This window comes from Rousettus aegyptiacus, unplaced genomic scaffold (genome assembly GCF_014176215.1).
Source record: "Rousettus aegyptiacus isolate mRouAeg1 unplaced genomic scaffold, mRouAeg1.p scaffold_m13_p_2, whole genome shotgun sequence".
NCBI lineage: Eukaryota > Metazoa > Chordata > Mammalia > Chiroptera > Pteropodidae > Rousettus > Rousettus aegyptiacus.
This window is the reverse complement of record NW_023416295.1, coordinates 4,227,247-4,250,297: the sequence shown is the minus strand read 5'-3', so window position 1 is coordinate 4,250,297 and position 23,051 is coordinate 4,227,247. Positions and strand designations below refer to the sequence as shown.

Sequence of the window (23,051 nt, the reverse complement as noted above, 5' to 3'; positions counted from 1 at the left end):
CCGCCAGCCCCCAAGCTGGCGAACAGAAGCCAGCGGTCCCCCGGCCTCCAGACGTGCAGCCTCAGGATGCGCCCAGTCGCTGCTCCCACAGAGAGGGGTCTGTCCAACGCCATGGCCGCTGCACCCACCGGACGACGGGCACGTGGGGTCTTCCAGACGGGGCTGGGGCGGCCGGCGTGGCGTGGCGGGGCTCGCCGCACCTCCCGGGCGGGCGGGGAGCTGGCGCGATCCGTCCATTCATCAGGGCTTGTGACCTCTGCGTCTGCTGCCTCTCCTGTCCGCCGGAGGTTTCAGCGTGGTCGTCCTCCGCGCTGCACGCGGCTTCCGCACTGGGTATTTGGCCTTTAGTCGTGGGTTGAACCATGAGACCTCACGTCCACGGGGCGCAGCCCGGGGGAACCTGCCTCCCGAGACCTAGCCTGGGTGGGGGGCGGACGGAACGGAGCTACCTGCCTCTGGAGGGACCAGTGTGGTTGGGGTGGGTGGCAAGGTGGAATCCGCTCACAGTAAGGCGGAGTGCTCTCGCTGTTGACATCTGTGTGGGAGGAGCTCGGCAGGTGCTGGCAGGTGCTGGGCCAGTGGCTGGCCTTGTCCCCTCCCCTGCGCACAGCACCGGGAACCTCAGGCAACCCCGCCCATCCCCTTCCCCTCCACGGGGCCAGCAGCAAGGTGGGCAGGCCACCCACTTGGAGGCAATGGGCATCGGGCCCAGGGGCCCTCCAAACAGGCACTGAGGGACAAGATGTGTGCCTGGAGCTGCTGGTGGCCCATCACCACCTGGAAAAGCCCCCGGGAGGAAGGCCGGGGGCCCGGAACGTCTGTCTGGCAGGTTTCGGGCGCCCGCGGGTCAAAGTGGGGGGCCTCCTGACACGGGGTGGCGCCACACTCACTCCCCAGGGTGGGGGCAGAGGGAACTGGAGCAGCTGGAGGGAGCTGGACACAGCGCCACCTCCTGACTCGTGTGGCAAGCTCATGGCTTCGCGGTCCTCTCCGGAGGGCGGTGGACCCTGAGACAAGCGCCGCGCGTCTGCTCCGCGGCGGGCGACCCGCGTCACGGCTGTGCTCTGGCTGGGCCGGAACGGAGGGCCGGAGGGGACCAGCCGTCCGGTCCCCGTCCGGGGAGGGCCAAGGGCCCGAACGCTGGTCCCGCAGTGGAGCCTGTTCCCCAGGGAAGCCCACGTCTGTGCAGCCGTGACTTTCCGTCACCAGGGAACCCGAGTGCCCCCACCTTCTGCCAGAAAAATGTCGCAGTGAAGTAAGTTTTCCGCAACGCAACCCCCAGTGCCAGTTCTCTAGAAGGACCAGACCACGTCTGGTCTCGTCCAGTACGATCTTTCCCAAGAGTCCGAACTTTTACTTAAAACCGAAAGATGCTTCCGTTATTTCTAAAGTGGTCCTTGCAGTTTTTCTAAATATAAACCCTGTTTATTTGGTGTCTGAAGTATGCTGGGGGGGGGGGAGGCTAAGCACAACCCGGAGCAGTCGGGTGGAGTGGGGGAGCAAGCCTGGCTGAAAGTAGCCCTCTCCATCCCTGAATGGGGGGGCGGGGAGGGAGCCGCCCAGCGGAGACCACCCGGGCGTCAGGGCTGGTCCGCTGTGCTCGGCTCGGTGTCACGTGCAGTGAGGCCTCTGGCTTCTCAGTCATCACGTTAATATTTTATTACTTCGACATGAAAGGAAGGGGCCCAGCAAGGACAGGCCAGCTGAAGCGAAAGGAACAGAGGAGCCGCCGGGGCTTGCGGACTCGGTTCCCTCGGGGCCACGGGCCCGGTGAAGGCCGGTCTGAGCCGCGTGAGCGGCGCCCGCGACGGTTAGAGTCGAGAACCTGGAGGCGGCTCGTGGTCCAAGGCCAGCTGCTTACACCGCAGCCGCCCCCACACGGAGTAACAGATGCTCTGTGACAGGTGGGCCGCGGTCCCTAGTCCCTAACGCTGGTTCTGACGGGGCTGGGGGAGGACGGGAGGAGGGGGGAGGGAGGGAGTGGCAGGGCCACTGTCCCCCACCCCAGAGGCAGCCTGGGGGCGATGCGGCCTTGACCTTGCCCACATTTCTAATTCTTCTCCATTTCTTCGCTTTTAAGTTCAGGCCGAGGAGAAGCTGCGTGTGGTCTGTCTCAGGCGGTGACGAAGGTGGGGACTTACGGTGCCTCCTCAGGACTCCTGCTCTCCACCGAGTCCCAGTTTGAGAAAGGGAATCGTCCCAGGGTCCCAAGTCAGTGACATGCCTGTTTTTCATAAATACCAATTAAATCTTTACGTCTGACAGCTGGCCGTGCTGTTAAGAGGAAAAAAACTTTAGCCCGCGTTTCCTTTTTCTGTTTTAATCAAGGCCACTCGGGACCTGCTCTGGGCCTGGCGGCTAGGACGCCCCGGCCGTGAGAACGCCACCCCGGGCTTCCTCCCCGGGCTTCCTCCCCGGCAGCGCGTCCTGACGCCGCAGGGCGTTCTGTCTGTCTCTTCGTTCCAGCGACGACTCGTGCTTTAGTCAGTGTTAGCGCGAGTCACAGGGAGAACGTGTGCTCTGTGGGGACCAGAAAGCGAGCTGCCCTTTGGCACCACCGGGGCCTGGCCAGCCCGGCGGTGAGCTGAGCTGTCAAACCCCGGTTAGCGCAGATGCCGATGCCGGGCGGGCGTTCTCAGCGGCGGGCTGGGCGCAGGTCGGCGTGTGCGGGCGACGCGAGACCAGTGCCGTCCTGACAGAAGCGGCAGCCGGGGTCAAGTGTGCTGCGGGGCGTCTGGGCGGCACCTGCGGGACGCAGCCAGGCCCGTGCCAGGCCCCTCGGGGGCCGCCGTGCGGCCCAGTGGTGAAGTGCACCTGCCTGCGGCTGCCGGCTGGTGAGGAAGCCCAGGGAGGACCGCAGGGCGCGGCCCCGGGGCCGGCGGCCGGCTCTGCCCGAGGGAGCGTGAGTTGGCGGTGGGAGCGCCGGCGCCCGGCGCCCGCTGCCAACCGGACCGCACCGGGCCAGCAGCTGCTCCGGTACCAGCACCAGCCGGCGCAGTGCCCGCGGGGTCACTGGCGCGGCCGGCGCTATCTGAAACTGCCGACGTGGATGGAGAGAGAAGCTTCTGGTCTCTGGGGCCGGCCAGGTGCCTCTGTGCTGGGGAGGCCGCCGCTGCTCCGCACCCGAAGGGCTTCCTGGCTGTGGGAGACACAGAGGCTGTCGCCGGCACCGTCGCCGGCACAGCTGCTCTACCAGGTCAGGGGGTGTGGAGTGACTACAAAATTCATTCCAGTGTGCAGGGGTCAAGTCGGAACAGGCCACAGAGATGATGGCTGTGTCCAGACTGCCCATCAGAGGACCTCGGTGTACCCCTGCCACGGCCGCGTGCGGGGCGGCGGGGGCCCCACGGCCTGCCCACGCAGCGGTCAGGAGGTGACAGTGTCTCCCGGCAAAGACGTCTTCCTTTCTTCACCTTCGGAATCCAAGCACACAGTTCCCAGAGGCACAAATCGTAAACGTCCGCCCCCAGGAATCACCACAAACGCACACGCCTTGGAGCCACCACTTCCGCCTCTCGTGAACTGTCCACTGAGGCCCTGCTAGATGCCCCTGGCCACTGTCACCCAATGCCTGACACACGGGGGCCCAAACTATGGACGGGCAGGAGGAGATGGAGACGAGGTGATCAGGGGCTGGATCGGGCGGGCGACTTGCAAGGATGCCGCAGCGACCCGCCCCCGGAAAGGAAGCCCACCCCGCCAGGCGCACGGCACGGGAAAGGACGCGAGGACAGCAAGGCTGCGGAAGGCAGGGCGGGGAGCAGGCCGGGACCGCGGGAGCCTGCGTGCGGGTGACGGCACGTGCAGTGCCGGGCCTGGCGGGGTGTCCAGTGGGGCCTGGAGGCAGGTGACTGTGCACCCAGGAGGAAGGCCTGCCCACGGCGAGGCACAGTGGCGGGCAGTGTGCGGAGGGGGCCGGGAAGGCGAGAGGCCTGCAGGGGGGGCCGCGGCGCGTGGCGGGGCAGAGGAGGGCGCGGGGGCGGCTGAGGGACCCGCGCCCAGGCCAGTGCTTGGAGGGAACGAGGGAGGAAGCGGCCGCAGTGGCCCGACGACCGCGAGTGCGGCTGTCTTCAGGAGACGGAGCCCTGAGCATGCTGGCATCCGACGGGACGGACCCCGCAGTGAGTGTGCATGGGGGGCGGGCTTCCTGGGGGAGGCGCTGTGCAGGACAGCAGGCCGGGCCTCCTGACCAGCGGCCGTGCGCTGCGCTCCGAGCCCTCCAGAGCTCCCGAGGGAGAGCGAGCGCGAACCGAGCCGTCGGGTTTCGGGGCCCCTGTCGCACGAGGACCCCGCGTTACCTTTCTTTTTTCCCCAGGGAGAGCTGCTTCTGCTTTTCTCTTCCAACGTCGTCTCTGACTGTGCTGAAATCTTCGTCCTCATCCACCAGCAGATTCTGCATTTCAAAAGAATGAACAGTTTTCAGGTATCTTTTCCCTCTACGAGAATAATTACGTAAATTTACATAGAGATTCAGGTAACGTAGGTAAACAGTTCCCTGAGCTGATGTGAGGCAACATCCACACTTAAACGGGGCTAATGGCGGATGGGAAACGCTCCACCGCTTGATGACTAACTGCCCGTGGCAGGCAGGGCTCGAGAGGGCTGGGCTCAGCCCCCCGCAAACGCCCCGCGGGCCGTGGGCCCAGCAGGCGGCTTCCGGGGGGAGCGCAGGGAAGTGGGGGGCCCCGCCGGGCGGGAAGCACAGGTTGCTCCACACTGGGCCGGCATCCCCTGCCCCTCTGCGGGAAGGCGTGTGCCGTCCTTTCACTCCTTGGACTCTCCAGGAAGCTTCTGGCACATTCTCAACAAAGATGCTCCATTTGTCTTTGTAAGGGGACGAGCCCCGCCTCCCGGCGCTCAGTCAGTTTGACAAATGAGCGTCATCTGCCACAAACGCGGCCGCTCCCCTCGGCCGCCCACGGCCACGGCTCAGTGAGTGCCGACTCGTCAAAATGTTAACCCTGGAAAAACATAACTCAAGGAAATTGTGTCAGAAAATTCCGAGGCCGGCCGGGGTGAGGGAAGGCTGCCCGGAGGCGGCCTGCCCCCCAGCGGCTGCGGTGCCCGCGCTGAGCCCGCACCACACAGCGACTGGAAAGTGCGGGACCGCCACGCTGCTTCCCCCTCTCGGGTGAGAAAAGCGTCACAAAAATACGATCTCTAGTCCAGCGAACGGTGCAAGGCAAACGCCAGCATTTTTATTCCGGTAAGTCGGACACGTGTTTTTTAAAAACTGCAACATTACAAAATGAGACGCTACGGCGAGGATGGGCCGGGCCCCGCGTCCCCAGGGCAGCGGAGGCGAGGCCACAGGCCCTGTGCCGCGGCCTCTCGCGAGGGGCACGGGGCCACGTCGGGGACAGCGCCTAAGGGTCCCCACTTCCCGCAGCGCTCTTCGGCGGAAGGCAGCGGCCGAGGCCCCCCCCACGAGCGGCGGGCTCTGAGTCTGCAGCCCCCGCTCCGGCCCCCACTGGCACTGCGTCCCGGTGCGCGGCCCTCAGCACCCCCCACGAATGCCCGGTCCGCGGCCTGGCTTCCTGCTCCACGCCCCTCGCCGGGGTGTCCGCGGCTCTGGGGCCGGCACGCCGGCCGCTGTGCTCGACACCCCTGTACTTCCCCCCGTCTCCTCTCCCCGGCCGAGGGTCGCGTGGGTCCTTTCCGGTTGCAGACGGCTCGCCCCAGTGCCCCTCTCGTGCGTCTCACACGTGCTGGCCGGTCCATGACGACGGAGGGGTGGGGCTGGCCGGGTGTCGCCACGGCCTCTCTGCTAAATAACTGCCCAGCGGCCTCCCGCAGCCGGGCCAGCGTGAGTCCTGCGGGCAGCGCCCGGGTTCAGCGGGTCCGGCTGCGGGGGGCCGGGGGTGGGGGGGCGCTCTGCTCTGACCCGCAGCTGCCGGTACTGGCCACTTCTTTTCTCTCAGCACGGCTGGCGTCAACCTCCGCCCGCCCCCCTGTCGGCGGGCCACCTTTCTATAACTGACGTGTAGAAGCACTTCACATATCCTGGACGGTGATCCTTGTTGATTACCTTGCTGCATACATCTTTTCCTGGCTGAGGCATGGCTCTCCACCTTTTATGGTTTCCTTTGATGAACAAAAGTTTTTCCTTTTAATGTACTCGAATTTATCAATCCTATTCTTTTATGTTTGTGCACTGTTTTCTATTTTAGGAAACCCTTCTTAACCTAAGTCAAAGATTTTCATATCTTCTAAAGATTGAAAATCCCTGCTTTTCACATGTAACTCTTCATACTGATTGTGGTATGTGTTGTGAGCAGAGGTGCATATAGGTTTTATGAAATGTACATAAATTTGAGGATTCTCTTTATGAAAATTATGACTGCATTTTCCCTATACGGATAACCAATTCTCCCAGACCCATTTATCGAGTAATCCAGTGTTAACACTGACTGCAGTGCCTGTCAGGTTGCCTTGTCTGTGTGCCTCTGTCGTAGGGCGCTCTGTCCTAGCCGTCTACCCTGGCCCCGAAGCCATACACTCAGTCTCGACGGCTGGTAAGACCAGGCCCCTGACCTCGCTCATCTCTGAAACGATCTCAGCCCTCTGGCCCTTTTCTCTTCGGCATGGGCTTACTCCCTTTACGCTACAGGTCTTCTCCGGGATGACACTGAACTCCGAGGCGGGAAGAGCCGACGCTGTGACTGTGGTGAGGCCCCAACGCGCGAGACGGCTCTGTGCCCGCTGAGGCCTTCGTGCCTCTCAGCATCCTGCAGTGGTCTCCGGCAAGGCCTAAGAACGCCTGCTGGTGGGTGTGCTCAGCACTGTGCAGTTTTATGCATGCCGGTCCCGTGGTCTTTTGAACTCTCTTAATACACCTAATGTTTCTCTGTGCAGTAATCCGAATCCCCTCTGTAGAGAACTGCACTTAAGAGCAGTTTTATATTTAACTTTTATAATTTTTTTTACCTTTCAATTTTTAATTTTTCTTTGGGGGGAGCCCCTCATTTTCACTGATATTATTGACTACCAAATTATAATTAAAGGAATGCTTATTCCTTAACACAAAAATATTAAATCAAAGACTGAATTATCAGTAAATTAATAATTCTTAAGAATTAAAATTATTAGCCTGGCACATAAAAAGTATTACTACATGACGACAAAGTCGGTTTGCTCAAGGACGGATCGCTGTGAAGAATATATTTCTGTGATCACACTCCACTACCAGATTAAAGAAGAGGAAGCACGTGCTTAGGGCAAACTAGGAATGGGAGGAAACGTCTTAACCGAACACAGGTGCCTACGCAAAACCTAGAGCAACACGCTCGGTGGGGAGACTTCAAAAGCGTTTTTATTCAGGTCAGACCCAAAACGAAGGTCTAGTACTGAAGCTCTACTGGCCTCGTCAGATGGGCTGCCTGGCTCTCCCCGAGACAACGTGCATACGACGGGGTCATCCGTGCCGTGAAGACCTGACGGCACTTCTCTCCCCAAGCCTCTGATCGAGGTGTTTCGTCTAAGTGGTAGATTTGCTGTTCGACAACTTACCTTAACACCAATCGTATCTCCATCTTTCAAGTAATAAGGTGCCCCCTGCAAACTTTCTTGCTTTTTCTTCTTTTTCCTCTTGGTGATTTGCTGGTTCTATAGAAAAATCAAGCGTCTTGAGTCAAGAACTCGACCCGGAATTCATGAAGAAGCCCCGTGTGCCACACTGCAGCAACCCTGTGCCGGGAAGGCCCAGTTTCTCGAGAAAGCCCCACAGCCTCACCCAGCTCGACACGGGAAGCCACTCGAACTTCTCAGGAAAGTACTTGGCAACTTCGATCTTCTCCACGGGGAGGGAATAGAAATCGGCCACCCGCTGCCTCAGGGCGCCCGCAGTGCCGCCGCGGGCAGTGTCCCACACCAGGTCCTGGGGCAGGCCGTAGGCCCTCACGCCGGGGAGGCGCATCTGCGTCCGCAGCAGCACTTCCTGGGGGCTGCGCCAGAACACAGTCAAGGTCAGATTCCAAGCACAGTGAGAAATGTGCGGTGACTACGGGGTACGATGGGCAAAGCTTCCCTCCTTTTCATGATCTAAGGAGAGATTTCCCTTAAATGCTCTTTATTTTGATTCCTTTCAATCCTGACCCAAATGGAGGCAAAGCTCCTATGGTGAGCCCAGAGCAGAGTCCTCAGTGAGGCAGTGAACACCGCTGAGGGTGGAGGAGGCTCCTTCCGTGGAAGGGGCCCGGGGCAGGGCCAAAGGGACGAGAGGGTCAACCTGACCAGGTTCCCAGCCACTGTGACTCCCTGGGAAATGATGATTTCAGAAGTAGAAGCTGGCAGGAAAGAAAGGTGTTTTAGGTGCTAAAAATCTGAATTGCTGTGGGGTAGCCAGGGAGAAGAAGCCGGGGGTTTCAAGTTGGCAAGAGAGATGGGTGGCGATTAGAAGTCCTGGAGGATGAGACTGATTCAGAAGGGGGGGAGAAACGGATGTATGGAGATTGTCACAGGACACCAAGTAAAAGCGACAGGTAAGAACTGAAAGGTGGAGGGGGGAAAAACGAAAACTTTTTGTGTTTTTAGGATGAGATGATGAGTGACTGTAACGATGCATTTCTGTCATGTTGGTCTGTTTTCCAAAAGAAAGGGTGACACGGTGGGAGAAAAGGAGTAACGGGAGGAAACGGACCCCGGGGAGGACACAGGCGAGCAGATGCGGACGGAGGCAGGCGTGCGAGGGGGAGGCCGTGGTCAAGAAGGGCGTTTGGAGAGACGGAACCTCTGCGTGGGGTGCCGCTGTCGAATCGGGGAGCAGAGGGCCTGACGCTGAGCCCAGTGGGGGCAGCGTGACGCTGGAGGCGACAGGCTGGGGGGACGAGGAACCGGAGGCCTCACTGAGGGGGACGGCGAGTGCAGGAGCGCGATGGGGATGGGGCGCGAAGGAAGTGCACAGCGCGGGCCTCACACGGCGAAGGGCCAGTGTCGCTGCTACAGAAAGCTCGCACAGATCGGCCCCCATCAAACGGCAGGCGAAATGCACGAAGTAACGCACACACTCACGAAATACGACTGGCTTGGAAGCCTTTGAAAAAAATGCCCTATCTCAGTGGCAACCAAAGCACTGAAACAAATGACAAGATAACCATTTTTCATTTATCAATTCAGCCAACACTGAATGACAATATTCAGTGTTGGTCTGAGGGCAAAGGAAATACGCAGAAACACCGTGGGAACATAAACTGATATAATTTATCTGGAAGGGAATTTAACTATTTATTTTAAAAGGTTTAAAGTGTCCGCACCGTTTGTGTTATCAGTGAATTTTTACAATGACTCTAAATGAAAATTAAACATGGTAGAGAGAGTTATGAGAATTATTATATAGCAAGAAAGATATTCACATCCTACCAGGTAGAAGGAATCTTAAGAATTTTCATATTTAGTGATACTAACAAAAACATCTTATAATTTTTCTATAGTGAAAAATAATAAGAATTTGATCGTAGATAACTTTGGGGTGCTTCCTTATTCAATAAATAATTGACTATGACAAAGGCACTGTTAGAGATATTGGGGACACAGCTGAGACCAAAAAATAAAGTAGCTGCTCTCACGAAGCTTACATCCTAGTAGTGAGAGACAGATGATTTAAAAAGCGTGTAATGTGTTGGCTCATAGTAGCATTAAAAAAAGCGCAATAAGGGGGCAGAAGGAGAGGTGCTCCTACCCAAATGCCCTGATAAGACCCTCCTGCTTACACTTCAAGGTCATCATGGGTTCACTAAGCATTTGGGACTTACTCGTTTTTATGGAAAAATGAGTTCCGAGTTGTAGACCCCAGGCATACGAATACATTTCTAGAACACAATCTGTTTTAAGTTGCCAGACCACTTAGCAGCAGTGAAAAAAAAAAACTTTAAGTTGTTAGATTTTAAAGAAACCATCCACTGTGATAAGATGTGTGTATAATTTTGTATGTGCTATAGGATATCTTACCCCAAGTTTTCTTCTTTTTGAAGGGGCTCTAAGCAGATCTCGGTTCCTTTTCCCAGTTTATATTCCCTGATAATAAATGAAATGAAATAATATTGAGTGACACTGTTTAATTTTTTAAAACATTTCTGCCATTTTTAATCTCTCTTCTTAAGCAAAATATTATACCATACACGAACACCCGAAATTTAAGACACTATGAATTATACTCCAACAAATTGGACAACTTAGAAGAAATGGACAAATTAATATGAACAGACCGACTAAATCAGAAATCAAAAACCTAAGAAAACAGTCTAGGACCAGATAGTTTGCACTGATGAATTCTACCAAACATTTAAGAAATAATGAACACCAGTCCTTCTCAAATTCTTCTGGAAAACGGAAGAGGCAGGAACACTTCCGAGCTTATTTCATGAGGCCAGCATGACCGTGCTGTCAGTACCAGATAAGGACACTGCGAGGAAGAAGATTCTAGGCTGGGGTCCTTGAAGAACACAGACGCAAAAATCCTCAATAAAACATTAGCAAACTGCACTCAACGATACATCAAAAAGATCATACACCATAATCGAGTAGGATTTATGCCAGGGATGCAAGAATGGTTCACTATCTGCAAATCAATTAGTGTGACACACCACATTAACAGAATGCAGGATAAAAATCAACAGCTAGAGAAAAAGCACTGGACAAAATTCAGTATCTTTTTATGTTAAAAACTCAACATATGGTTGGAGGGAATGTGCCTCAATGTGATAAAGGTCAAATATTACAAGCCCACAGCTCACATCAATACCAACAGCGAAAAACTGAAAACTTTTCCTCTAAGATCAAGAACAAGACAGGGATGCCCACTCTTGCCTCTCTTACTCAACAGGACTGGAAGTCCCAGTGGGAGCAATTCGGCAAGAGAAAGAAATAAAAGGCACCTCAATCAGAAAAGAAGGAGTGCAATTGTTTCTATTTGCAAGTGACATGATGTTTTGTTGAGAAAACCTTAAAGACGCAACCAAAAAACTATTAAAATTAATAAATGAATTCAGTAAAGTGGCAGGACACAAAAATCAATATATAAAAACCAGCTGCATTTTATACATCAACAACAAACTCAGAAAAACAAAGTAAGAAAACAATCATGGCAGGAAAAAGAATAAAATACGTAGGAAAGTATTTCACCAAGGAGGTAAAAGAACGAAAACTGTAAGATGTTGAGGAAACTGACGAGGACACAGATAAGAGGAACGATGCTCCGTGTTCATGGATTAGAATATTGTTAAAATGTTCACACTGCTACCCAAAGCGATCTACACATGCAGTGCCATCTCCATTTCAATGGCATTTTTCACAGAAATTGAAAAACCAATCCTAAAATTTGTATGGAACCACAGAAAGGCCCTGAATAGCCAAAGCAATCTTAAGAAACAACAAAGCTGGAGGCATCGTGCTCCCTGACTTCGAACTAGACTATGAAGCTACAGTAATCAAAACAGTATGGTATTGACATAAAAACAGACACATAGATCAACAGAACACAACAGAGACTCCAGAAATTAAACCATGCATACATGGTCAATTAACTTATGACAAAACACCCAGAATATATAACGAGGAAAGGCAGTCTCTTCAATAAACAGTGCTGGCAAAACTGGATAGCCTCATGCAAAAGAATGAAACTGGACTGCTTTCTTACACCATATACAAAAATCATCTCCAAATGATTAAAGACTTGAACGTAAGACCCGACACAGTAAAATCCCTAGAAGAACAAGTGGATGCACCCCTAAGCTCCCTGACATTGGCTTTCACGATGATCTTTTGGGGTTTGACGACAAGAACAAAGGTGACAAAAGCTAAAATAAACGAGTGGGCCAGCATCAAATCAAAAAGCTTCTGCACAACAAAGGAAAGCAACAAAAAGAAAAGGCAACCCATGGAATGGGAGAATGTACGTGCAAGTCGCGTATCCGATAAGGGGTGACTAGCCAAAGTTATCAAGAACTCATAGAACTCAATAGCAAAAACCCCAAATAACCCATTAAAACGCGCACAGAGGAAAGGAATAGACGTTTTCCCAAAAAAGACATACTGATGGCCGACGGGTACATGAGAAGGTGCTCAACATCACTAATCACATTGGAACCGTGAGTCCACATCACGCCTGTCAGAATGGTGATCGCGAAGACGACGAGATAAGTGTGGCGAGGACGTGAAGAAAGGGAGCCCTCGTGAGCTGCTGGTGGCAGTGCGCACTGTGCCACTATGGAGAACACCACGCCGGTTCCTCGAAAAATTAAACCCAGAACTACCAGATGATCCGGACGTCCCACTTCTGGGTCTTTATCCAAAGGAAATGAAAACAGGATCTCAGAGAACTACCTGCCCTTCCATGTTCACAGCAGCTAAGATATGGAAACAGCCTAAATGTCTGTCAGTGAATGGATGGATAAAGATGTGGTGTGTGGACACACACACGCACACACACACACACACGCACGCACACACACACGCACACACGGAGTCATGAGACAGAAGGACATTCTGCCATTTGCAACGACACGGATGAAACTTAAGGGCATTACGAAACGATAAGGTCAGAGAAAGACAGATAGTGTATGATATTTTTTATATGTAGAAAAGTCAAACTCTTAGCAACAGAGACAAGAATGGTGGTTACCAGGGGCTGGCTGGCGGCGGGGGAGATTTTGGTCAAAAGTTATAAACTTAGAGTAATACAATGAGTAAGTTCTGGGGATCTAATGGATGGCATGGTGATTATAGCTGAAAATAGTGTATTACATACTTGAAAGTTGCTAAGAGAGTAGATCTTAAATGTTCTCACCACAAAAAAGAAATGGTAATTAAGTGACATAGTGCAGGTGTTAGTTAACACTCTGGTGGTCATCATTTTGCTATATGTACTAAATCAACAGATTGTATGCCTTAAACTTATAAATGTTATATCAGTTATATCTCGATAAAGCTAGAAAAAAAAAGAACAGAGTCTCTGGAGCACAGTAAAAATACATGAAGCTACACTTTGTACTCAATGTTAGAAACTGAAGGCTCAGAGTTTATGATAAAAAGCATCATCCAATTGACAAACGTGGAATTACCGGGAACAGGCTTCTCCTCCTGAGTGCTCAGCGAGAAACCTACCTGAGCTGCTGCTGGCCAGTGCGCAACAGCCTGCCGGGGCGTCTGCTTTCCACTGTCCAGGCTCTGAGGAAGGCTGGGGAGGGGACGAGAAACTCCGAAAAGGCAGGCAAGACCATGGCCTAGAAAAGAAACAGACATTTGTCCAAGGGTTTGAAAAAGCCCTATTAAGAATATGTTGCTCCGGGAAATAAATGAAGCACTATGACATCTGGAGAAAAGAGTATCTTGAAGAAGAAGATCTATTAAAAAAAAAAAATCATAGAACGTCTCAAATCACATTTATCATAATTTTTTATATTCCTCTCTACCGAAATCAGCTTGAGAGATGAGTGTTTTCAATTTCTAAATTTGGGCCAAAAGCTTCTTTTTAATCATTATGTTTTAGAAAATGAAACTTTGAATTAACCTCTGCGTGAGTGTAACTCCCAGGGTAGAGGCCAGTCTAATAAAAGCGAGAGACCCACCTTCCCCTGTGATCAGTAGTTCTTCGGCGTGTGCTCTGCCAAGGAAATAACCTTTGATTCCGAAATATTTAAAAATCTGTGGATCCAACTGCTAGGCCCAAACTGCTGTACAAATTTTGGAGTAGATAACTACTTATTTATTTATTACTATATTTAGGCTACGGCATATAAAATGGCTAATACTCATCCTTTTGCCTAAAGACAACAATTTTGTATATTTCAATCCAGTACAAAAAAAGTCTCTTCCCACTTGATCTCATGAGAACAGGACCATTTGCTTTTCTTGAGGAAGGTCGCTTCAAACACTGAGGACGAACAGGTTAAACGTCAGCGACCGACATTCTCGCCATCTGCCCCTTTTCTCCTTTAAGAGGAAGAGGGCTGTTCACCTCAGCCCTGCAACAGCGAGATGGCCCATCAGCAGTCAGTGCTGTCTTCAAGCCAAGCTCGCCCCTTGGACAAACACTCTATACTGACGCATAAGAAAACCATGTGACAGATTCACCATCGAAACATAAAGCTCATGTTCTGACCTCCTGGGAAATTGGTAACACATCTTTTGAATAACATTTAACACATGGATCACACTGATACAACAACGTAAATAAAGGGGTCAATGGAATGCTTTACGTGTGTTTTGATAAATCATATTTACCTAAAAAATAAAAATAAACGTAAGCCGCAGGGCACTGGGGATGTACTGAAGTGAAAGCGCGGTGTGCCTGGCGGGGGGTGGGGGGAACGAGAGCCGCGGGCCCCCGGCAGGAAGAACACCCGGAGCTGTCGGAGCCACGCGCGGGTCGCCTGCTGGCTGCCGACCGCTGCGGTATGGCATGTGACAGCTGCCAGGTCAGAACGGGTTGTATTTGAGGGAAAAGGGAATAGAAGAACACACTGACATCTCACGGGAAGAAACCGGATGGCCACGAGGTGCGCAGCGGCTCGCACTCTGACCTGAGACTTCAGTTCCACCAAGGTGGCTTCTTCTGAGATGTCCACATCCCCCAAGTAGCAGAGGGAAGCTCCTGCGTGCGCGTCACCAGGAGCACCTACGAACGACAGAGCCGGAGTCTGAAAGGGGCTCTAAATGCATTGATTTCATATTTCTGAAATGTGTGCACATTAGGATGTTGTAAATTCTTTTCATGCCATTCCATTCAAGAAGCTCTGGGTTCCCTGAACTCGCCCCTCCCGACTTTGGAGGGAAGAAGCCCTGCCTTGCACATGGGCAGCCAGGGAGCACGCTGGTGGCCCACGACCTTGATTTTCTCACTGCCACGGGTTTGAGGGATTTCACACATGTGCTGTCTACCTAGAATTTTCCACACTCTCTCCTTCCTTAAAGAGGACTTTGTTGGTAGGATACTCTCCCCTTATTCTTTACATTAGCTCTTTCTTCCTCTCATAATACTTATCCCAACTTGTTTCTCTGTTGTGTTTCCTTGGGTGGATATATAGTTATTTTATTCCCTAATCTGTCTCCCCAATATGATTTTCAAGAAAGGACAGGCTGTCATTCTTATCTGTCTGTCCAGTCCCTGGCATGGTAGATGCCACATAGTAAATGTTTACTTAAAGGACCCTTGACAATAAGGCCTTTCTACATTTTTTTTAAAAGGTGAAAAACAAAATGTTCTCTCATCTAAAATTATGGGTATAAACGCTGGCAACGAAATTTAAAATTCCGAATACTTTCACTCATTTTTGCTTTAACTAAATGTCTGTGTTGATTGCTGGACACACTGCTAACACACACTTAATAAAAATTATATTATAAATAAATGAAGAGGAAAAGCTTCCTGAGTGGTTCTTCTTGTGTCTTGAGGACACTATGAGCTATTAGACACTTTGAGGAACTTCTCAGGAATGAAAAACACGTCCCGTATGTTGTAATAGGAAGGACTTCCAAAAACCGACTGTCGTGGAGAAACAGTGATTAAACATGATTTTAAGTCTGTAGCCAATTCTATATGTAATTATTATCGTATTGCCAAGGCATTTTTAGAATTAGTTAACATACCTAATAGAAGCCAACCAAAAATTAACTTAATGCTAATTTCATAGCTGATTTAACACAAAAATACTTTATTGCTCTATACATATAAGCCTAACTTCGAAGAGTGAGAAGATAAGAATTTGATTCATTTATATAATTTCAGTACTGGGGTTTAAAGATAAAAAGAAATGGAAGTCTACACTACTTTAAGGCACTAAAAAAGCTAAATACGTAAAGCACGATGGAAAGAAGAACATATAGAGAGATCGTCTGCGGTTACGAAGGGGATCACCTCGCGGGCCCTTCATGACAGTGTCAGGTCAAAGGCACTGCTGGTGCCTCCTCGCGCATCGTGGTGTGTGTACGGACTCGTCTGTGGCAAAGCCGCTCAGAGGCGAACCGTGTGCTCGCACTGTTTCTCCCCAGAAGGCAGCGAGGCCAGGGGGAACGCCCCGAGGCCATTCCGGGGGATCTAGCAGAGGCGGCGGCAGAAAAAGTGGGAGCTGTGCAGGGTGTGGGCTCCCTACCGCTCTGCCCTTGGGGGCTGCATGAAGTCACCGTGAGTGATTCAAGCCTCGAGAACCCAGTCTACTGTCACAAACGAGGCCACTATTCATACTGCCACGAGGCTCTTGAGAGTGATATAGAAAAATGCCTTGAAAAACTTTAATGTATCGATATAATATAAAGGTAAGAACAGATTGTACCTTCCGGAGGTTCCCAAGCATCTTAAAAATAGGGTGGTGCTATCGTTGCTGAATGACTTACGGAGGAGGTTTTTGTTTTCAACCTTACATTTTTAAAAACAAGTATTTCGGTCGCCTCTCAGAGCAGAAGCAATAATTTCACTTCTCTTCACGACACGCTGGCTGCTGTGGTTCCGCTGTGTTCTCACCTTGGGTGGAAGGAGGTCTCCAGACACCTGGAGAAGGGGTGCAGCTCGCCTGGTCCGGGTGACTCTTCCACTGACCCGAGGCGCCCCGCGGCTGGTACCACCAGATGGGCACCTTCAGGAACCCCTGAGGAATGGAGCATTTCCTACGGCTGTGACGTACACAGACCGAGTGAACATCCGTCTCACACCCATACAGAAACATCTTGGTAATAGAAAACGTTCCTGAATTTATTATTTTTCCTTTAGCTGTATAACTGCCATCTATACTTGTTAGTTGTTTATACAATTAAAAGTTTAAGTCATAAAAATCAGACTTTGGAATGCCTAGAACTAAAGGTTCTTTGCTTAGAAGTATCTTCGTAGCTATGTTAAATAAAAAGCATAAGCAAAGTATCTGACACACAGTGCCCAAATCTGCAGTCCCCATGAGCACCACCAGCACGATGTGCCAGCTACACGCAGTCTCCACCTTTACAGAGAACAGCGACCTGTTGATCTAGGCTGCGTTCTGTGGACTCCATGAAATACACCCATTTCCTCGAACATGTCCTGTAGTTTCCGTGTTACTAATCTAACTGGTTCTTCACACCCCTTTTTATGAGTTAGAACTTTAAGTTATTAGGTATAAAAGATGTCACTATGCTCAATTTCCAACAGAAGATGAGAATGTAAAGAAAACCACATATCTTAAATATGTATTTCAAGAAATGCATATTAAAATTAGGCTATCTTTTCTGTTTCTCATAAAGGTGAAGATTAACAAATACTCAACCTCTATTCATTAAAGAAAAAAATGTAAATAAGAATAAAATTTCATCTTTTCACCTACCAGACTGTCAAAAGCTAGAAAGCCTAGTAACATTCTATATGTTGGTGAAAACATGGGGAAACACTGTCAGAACTGGCGGCAGGAATATAAACTGCTGCACAGTTTCCGGAGGGTAATTCGGCACTCTTAGAATTTAAGTGCCCGAACGCTCTGCCCCAGCCATGCCGCGGTTAAGGATTCACCTTCTGGTATGCCAGCCCTGCCCACGCAGCCGGAGATGCAAGGATGCTGACTGCAAACTGTTTATGTATAGTAGCAAAACAGGGGAGTAGTTCTCGGAATTTATTCTGTAGATATATATGTGCAAAATGGTGCATGTGTGATGTGTTTTGCTGTGTTATTTGTATAAACAAAAGATTGGAAACAACTTAAATCTTCGAAAAGAAACCAGTTAAATAAGTTATGGTGCCTCTACACAATGGAATATTAGATAGCCATCAAATAGCGGCATAGCTTTAGATGTATTGACATGGCACCCGTATGGAGGTAAAATATCAATGAAAAAAGCTAGCTACAAAATAGGGCGTCTAGCATATAATCTTCTGTGTAAATAAAGATGTCTACACAGGAAAGAGTGTTACGTGCCATGTACTCACGTGTGTGCATTAAAAACGTGCAGCTCTGTGTGAGGCCGCAGCGCAGTCTGCTGGCTTGTGGGGGAAGGACGCTGAGGGGCTGGGGACAGGACGGGCAGTTATTTTTCCTGGCTCTGCCTTTTTTACACTTTGAATTTCGAATTACAAGTATTATCGATGCAAAAATTAATTGCAGAGAGCATGGGATAAGCTACAACGGAATTCTATGAAGTCATGAACATGAGTAAGGCGGGTCCGTGTGTGCCCATAGCACACCCGCGAGATACAGTAAGTGAATAAAAACAAACGAAGTTTCCTTTATGGAAACTTCAGAAAGGATATGCCCATAGTTACATTCAGCACAGAAAAAGAAATCATTTTTTTCTTAGAAGGGTATACAAGGAAAAATGAGTTAATCGTGGCTCTTTCTGGAGAGAGAGATGTGGGAGATGCTCGTTTTTCATTTTAAAGCCTATGCTGTTAGATTTTCTAATCATAAGCAAGTGGTTATCTGCTAGAATTTTGGGTCCTTTTTTTGTTTCTATCTTGACACATGTCCACATTAAAAAATATATATATATATATAGTTTTAAAAAACAGTACCACACAGTGTTTGTAAAAGGGCAGCGAAATGAGCCTTGACAGGACTGGAAATTAGGTAACTTTTATGTCATCGAGTCTTTGACAGTCTGGTAGGTGAAAAGTTCCTACCTTTTAACTTGTTAATTCCATCTTGAGAACTATCTTAATACTATTAAAAGAAAAAAAAAATTAAAACAAGTTAAATTTCTAATAACAAGGATAAGTGCATTAAACTGTGGTTAAGTTCTGCATTGGCTATGATTGTTTTTAGATTTTATGGTCAGGTTAAAAAATTAAATATAAAAAGCAGAAAAGAAGATTACATGTCCAGTTGATTTTACAGGAAGATACTACACACAGACGTGAAACGTGGCAGCATCTCTGTGGCGGGCTTCGGGGTAAGTTCTTTATTCCCCTTACGACTGTCTGTAGGCCGCCCCCCCACCCCCGCTTCCCCGCGGCGCGAGTGTATCATCTTAGTAATCAGACGACGGTACCTATTATTTATGAAATGCCTTTTCAGAAGCAAAGTCTTACCGGAGGAGGAAGTTTCCCTTCGATTAAAAGCAACGTATCTCCAGAACGTATCGTAAGCTCTTTCAGTGCTGCTCCCTGGGAATACAGAAATTCTTTCTGTCACTTATGGCTTCTGTGAAGAACAAACTGACGACCAGACCTTTTTTAAAAACCTGATGTCTCTAATACTCTTTCCAAAACTAAATGAATGAATAATAAAGCAGATGTTGAAGAGCAGGAAATAAGCTAAGACTGTCAAAGAGTGTATCATATCCTAAATTATGGGATATGAATTCTAAGTATCACAAAAGAGTAGAAGAAAGAGAGAGACGACATGAGAAGTCAGATTTACAGAAGGTGAAACTTTAGTTACGCCTAAACGGATGGATGGGATTTGGAAAGCTGGAGGAAATGAGAAGAAAGTCTGTGAAAAAGAACGCAGAGCAAAGGCAAGCTTAAGTCCAGAATAAGCTGGGCTGGTCTGGGGGACGAGCAGAGTGGAAAGCTGGAAAATAGCAGAAAGGAAAACTGGATGGCAGCGGTAGTCACAGATCAAAGGGTGTGGAATAGGGAAAAACAGTTTTCAGCTGTTTTGGAAAAAGCCCCTCAAGACTGCAGAGAAAGGGTTTTAAAAAATCAATGCGACATACTGAAGTGGGGACACCTGGGCTCGGGAAGCCGGTTGTAGTCCCTCAGCAACTAGCGAAAGAAGGGACCAAGCCAGAGGTCTGGGGTACGAACAGGCCTGCAGGCTGGGCCCAGGCATGAAGGCAGGTGAGAATGGCAGGCCGCCTTTTGGGCTAAAAAGACCAGGGTGGAGACAGACAGCAGACCTGGGACGAGGAGCCAGCTGGCAGAGTAATGAGTGCTCTCAACGACTTCTGAGCTGTTCGCTAGCAACGTGGGAACCACGGAGAGGAAAATGCAAAGCCACCTGACTAGATGCAGGCCCTCAACGTCCGAACTGTCTTAAAGGTTCTCTGAGGTTCACTTCTTACTCTGGGCAGCCAGATTCCTGGCCAAAACTCAACAGGGGCCTCTCTCCATTAGAGTATCACCGGGTATGGCTCTAGGACATCTGCTTAAATCAACCTCTGTCAACACCCAAGGCCACTGTCTATTACTGAGCTGAAAGCAGGCAGGTAAGTACTGGGGACAGGGTGGCTGACCACGACTGTCTGAGCTTTCTCACGTGCTTCATTTTGAGTCTGCTTCTTCGGCCATGAGTCTGGGAGGGAGATTTGACGCTCTTTGGAGCAACAGTAAAATTAACCAGACTCTACCTCCTATGATAAAATTGTTTCCTGTGACTTTTGCTAGGTCCAGAGACGTAGTTTGGCTCAGAGCCTATGAGACTGGTTCGTAAGATGAATTCTGCCATCAGCTTACAGAGAAACTGTGAGATTAAAATATTCAGGTTTCAAAATTCGGAGTGTATTTTCAAGTTCTTTCATTAATTCAAGTGCCTTTTGTTCTCTGACATTCTCTGCCTCCTAATGAAGAACTAGCGTTCCTGGGGATATACTCGCTTATCAAAAGAAGACTTAACGCAGACATTAGAAACGCTCCCGCTCAGGTGAGACTGTCCCTCTGACATGCTGGTGACACACTACAGGAAGGACAAAGTGAAAGCAGGTCTGTGTGTAGATTTTGGCATCCTGAAAAAACTAAAGTTCTCTCTAGAATTTATTCACATGAGTGGGTTGGGGTGGGTATCCTGTATGAAAATACCAATAAACGATCATTTTTAAGAATGAAACGTATAGAAATCATCTTACTTCCTCACATAAAGGCTCCCCAGCTTCGTAGCACCAATCCATTTTTCGTAAATGCCACATGTCTCCTATGAAGGAATCAAAATCAGGATAAAAAAAAAATCGAGGAAAATATGTTCTGAGAGTTTGTCAGGAATGACTCTCCTGGGTAAATGAATGTCCAATGGGATTTGACCTAATGATTCTTAATTAATTTTTAAAGTAAATTATCTCTTCTAGAGCATGAAACAATTAAGTTGTTCCCCTAATATGGTTAATTTTCTCTCTATTCTACCAAGAACGGATGTGTAATTGTATAATGTCCTTGCAAATAAAAATAACACGTGCTACTATTACACAATATCTACATCACGCCTTTATCACTTGCATGTACACATATACACATCACACGAGTGCAGATGCATGCACATATACGCAGCGGTACAGAATCCCTTCTCAGATCATCGTGAAGTTGTTTCCTTTCACTGTCTTTGCCTAAAGCATGTGCTGACACCGCTCAGCAAATGATAACATGGACAACGAAACTGTTCCTACCCAGTTAGCCGTTAGGCTCACAAAAAATAGTGCTTTTGGAATAGCATTTAATGAAGCTGGTATAAATGAACATGAAACACAGGAAAAAGCTCCCACTTTTTCTGGCACTGAAATTCTGAATCAGTGAGGTTAAAAAATAAGTCAGTGGAAGACCTGGGGAATTCCAGAGGGTGTAAATCTTAACCTTATTTCTTTTGTGCCTTTGCTGGATCTTATCTAGGGTCTCCTTCCTCAGTGGGAGGCTAACACTGGTTTTCTTGTAGCTTGCAAACAAGAACCAGGAGAATTCATGGTTCTTGGATGGAAAGTGTAACTGACAAGCCTGGCCAAAAAAAAAAAAAAAAAAAAGTTCGAGAAGTTTTCATCAGGCTCATACTATAAATAAAGGGTGTGGGTAAGATTATACACCATCGCGGCCAATAACTTACCTGGTAGGCCAGATTTCTCCAGCATTATCTTTAAGCACTGTAAAAAAAAAAAAAAGAAAAAAAAATGTTCATTAGTTTCCTGTTTCTAAGTCATAGTACCGTGAGAAACAACCTTTTGCAACCTGGGCCAATTAAATCTGATGACACTTCAGCAGATAAAGACATGCACAGCAGAGATGACTCAGCAAGCTCTCCCTCCTGAGGACTGGGCAGGGCCAACTCCGTGGGGAGAAAGTGGCCTGTGCTCCCACCCAGAACGCACTGCGAAGCTTTGTTCATCTGCTTCCAGGTCTGTAGTAGGACTTCGGCTGATTTAACAGATACACGTCAAACTTTTGTTAAGGGTGGAAAATTTTCAAGTGAGCCAACTTCTGCTTCTGTAATCTGCTTGCTTGTTTGATGTTATCCAGGGTGTGGTTCTAGGCTTCATAAACTGCCTCTTTTGGGCGCTCCGGGCTGATCTCCTCTAACCCTGTGTGGTATCGCTGGCCAGCTAATAAAGGCTTATAAATTAATCTCGGTTGGCTCTGTGGGTTTTTGAATTGATCACGCCATGACATTGTGACTCCTATAAAAGGAGATTAGCCTGTAATTGGCACCCATGAAACACAACTGGTGACATGTAAACTAGCAAGTAAAGAATTGTGTAAGCTGCGATCTCACAAAACAAATGAGATGCAATTAATAGACGTTTAAATAAGCAAAATACTTAAATACTCCCAACTCCCTGAGAGGAAAAACATTCTTAAATAAATCTAGAACAAAACAGTAAATAGCATTTGATTTATGCTGATCACTGCATGAACATGGAGTAAGAAAAAAGGCAAACAAAATATCCTTTAACATGGGAACATTTCAATAAACTATGAAAAGTCTTAAACCAATTAAAAGGATAAAGCAGATTGCTATGTACCAGTCTAAAGATCTTTAAAATAGTTTAAGTGGAAGAAAGTTCTAGCATAATACATGCAGGATGATCCCATTTTTATTTATTATCATTTACGCCTACAGCACCTGGTCTTCCTAGGTGGTCTCCCATCCAAGTACTGACCAGGCCCGACCCTGCTTAGGTTCCGCGACTGACAAGGGGCTTGTTCAGGGTGGCATGGCCGTAGACCATGGACTGTGCCTCCACTGGGGCATGAACCCAGGACCCTCTGTGTGTAAAGCAGACATGCTAACCACTACACTATGGAACCACATCCAGCATGATCCTAGTTGTGATTTAAGAGACCATACAAACGGGTTAAGCTCTTCGTCTCTATGTGCACATGTGGTGGCTAAAAAAGGACTGCTAGAAATGTATCGCTTGCAGGGAAATTACTGCTTGGCTATTGCCCATGGGAACATAGCTATTGC

At 49.1% G+C, this 23,051-nt stretch overlaps 1 protein-coding gene, 1 long non-coding RNA gene and 1 pseudogene across 9 annotated transcripts in view; 1 reads left to right on the top strand and 2 right to left on the bottom strand.

The window, feature by feature from the left end:
- Positions 1-1,644: 1,644 nt before the first annotated feature.
- The window catches only part of USP40 (ubiquitin specific peptidase 40), a 67,799-nt gene continuing 46,392 nt past the window's right edge, over positions 1,645-23,051 (bottom strand). For 5 of the 6 annotated variants that reach the window (XM_036236362.1, XM_036236361.1, XM_036236360.1 and 2 more), the window contains 9 exons: positions 21,693-21,729; positions 20,734-20,798; positions 18,977-19,051; positions 16,454-16,577; positions 14,517-14,611; positions 13,099-13,217; positions 9,946-10,011; positions 7,733-7,943; positions 7,244-7,605 (listed from right to left, as the gene is read on the bottom strand). In XM_036236362.1, the coding sequence (XP_036092255.1) occupies positions 7,273-7,605; positions 7,733-7,943; positions 9,946-10,011; positions 13,099-13,217; positions 14,517-14,611; positions 16,454-16,577; positions 18,977-19,051; positions 20,734-20,798; positions 21,693-21,729 (1,125 nt within the window). In that variant the 3' untranslated portion in view covers positions 7,244-7,272. Of the gene's footprint in view, positions 3,140-4,298; positions 4,394-7,243; positions 7,606-7,732; positions 7,944-9,945; positions 10,012-13,098; positions 13,218-14,516; positions 14,612-16,453; positions 16,578-18,976; positions 19,052-20,733; positions 20,799-21,692; positions 21,730-23,051 lie in introns of those variants that run through there. The other variant, XM_016134762.2, reaches the window with a different exon arrangement.
- LOC107505005 lies at positions 3,135-22,726 on the top strand. Of its 3 annotated transcripts, XR_004955601.1 has the most exons (4): positions 3,135-4,121; positions 4,316-16,659; positions 18,783-18,837; positions 18,963-22,726. It is a non-coding gene; the product is annotated as an uncharacterized LOC107505005 (long non-coding RNA). The 3 variants fall into 3 exon arrangements; XR_004955602.1 differs by having other exon boundaries at positions 3,135-3,622; positions 4,316-18,837; XR_004955600.1 differs by having other exon boundaries at positions 4,316-18,837.
- Positions 22,695-22,809, bottom strand: LOC118614151 (annotated as a pseudogene).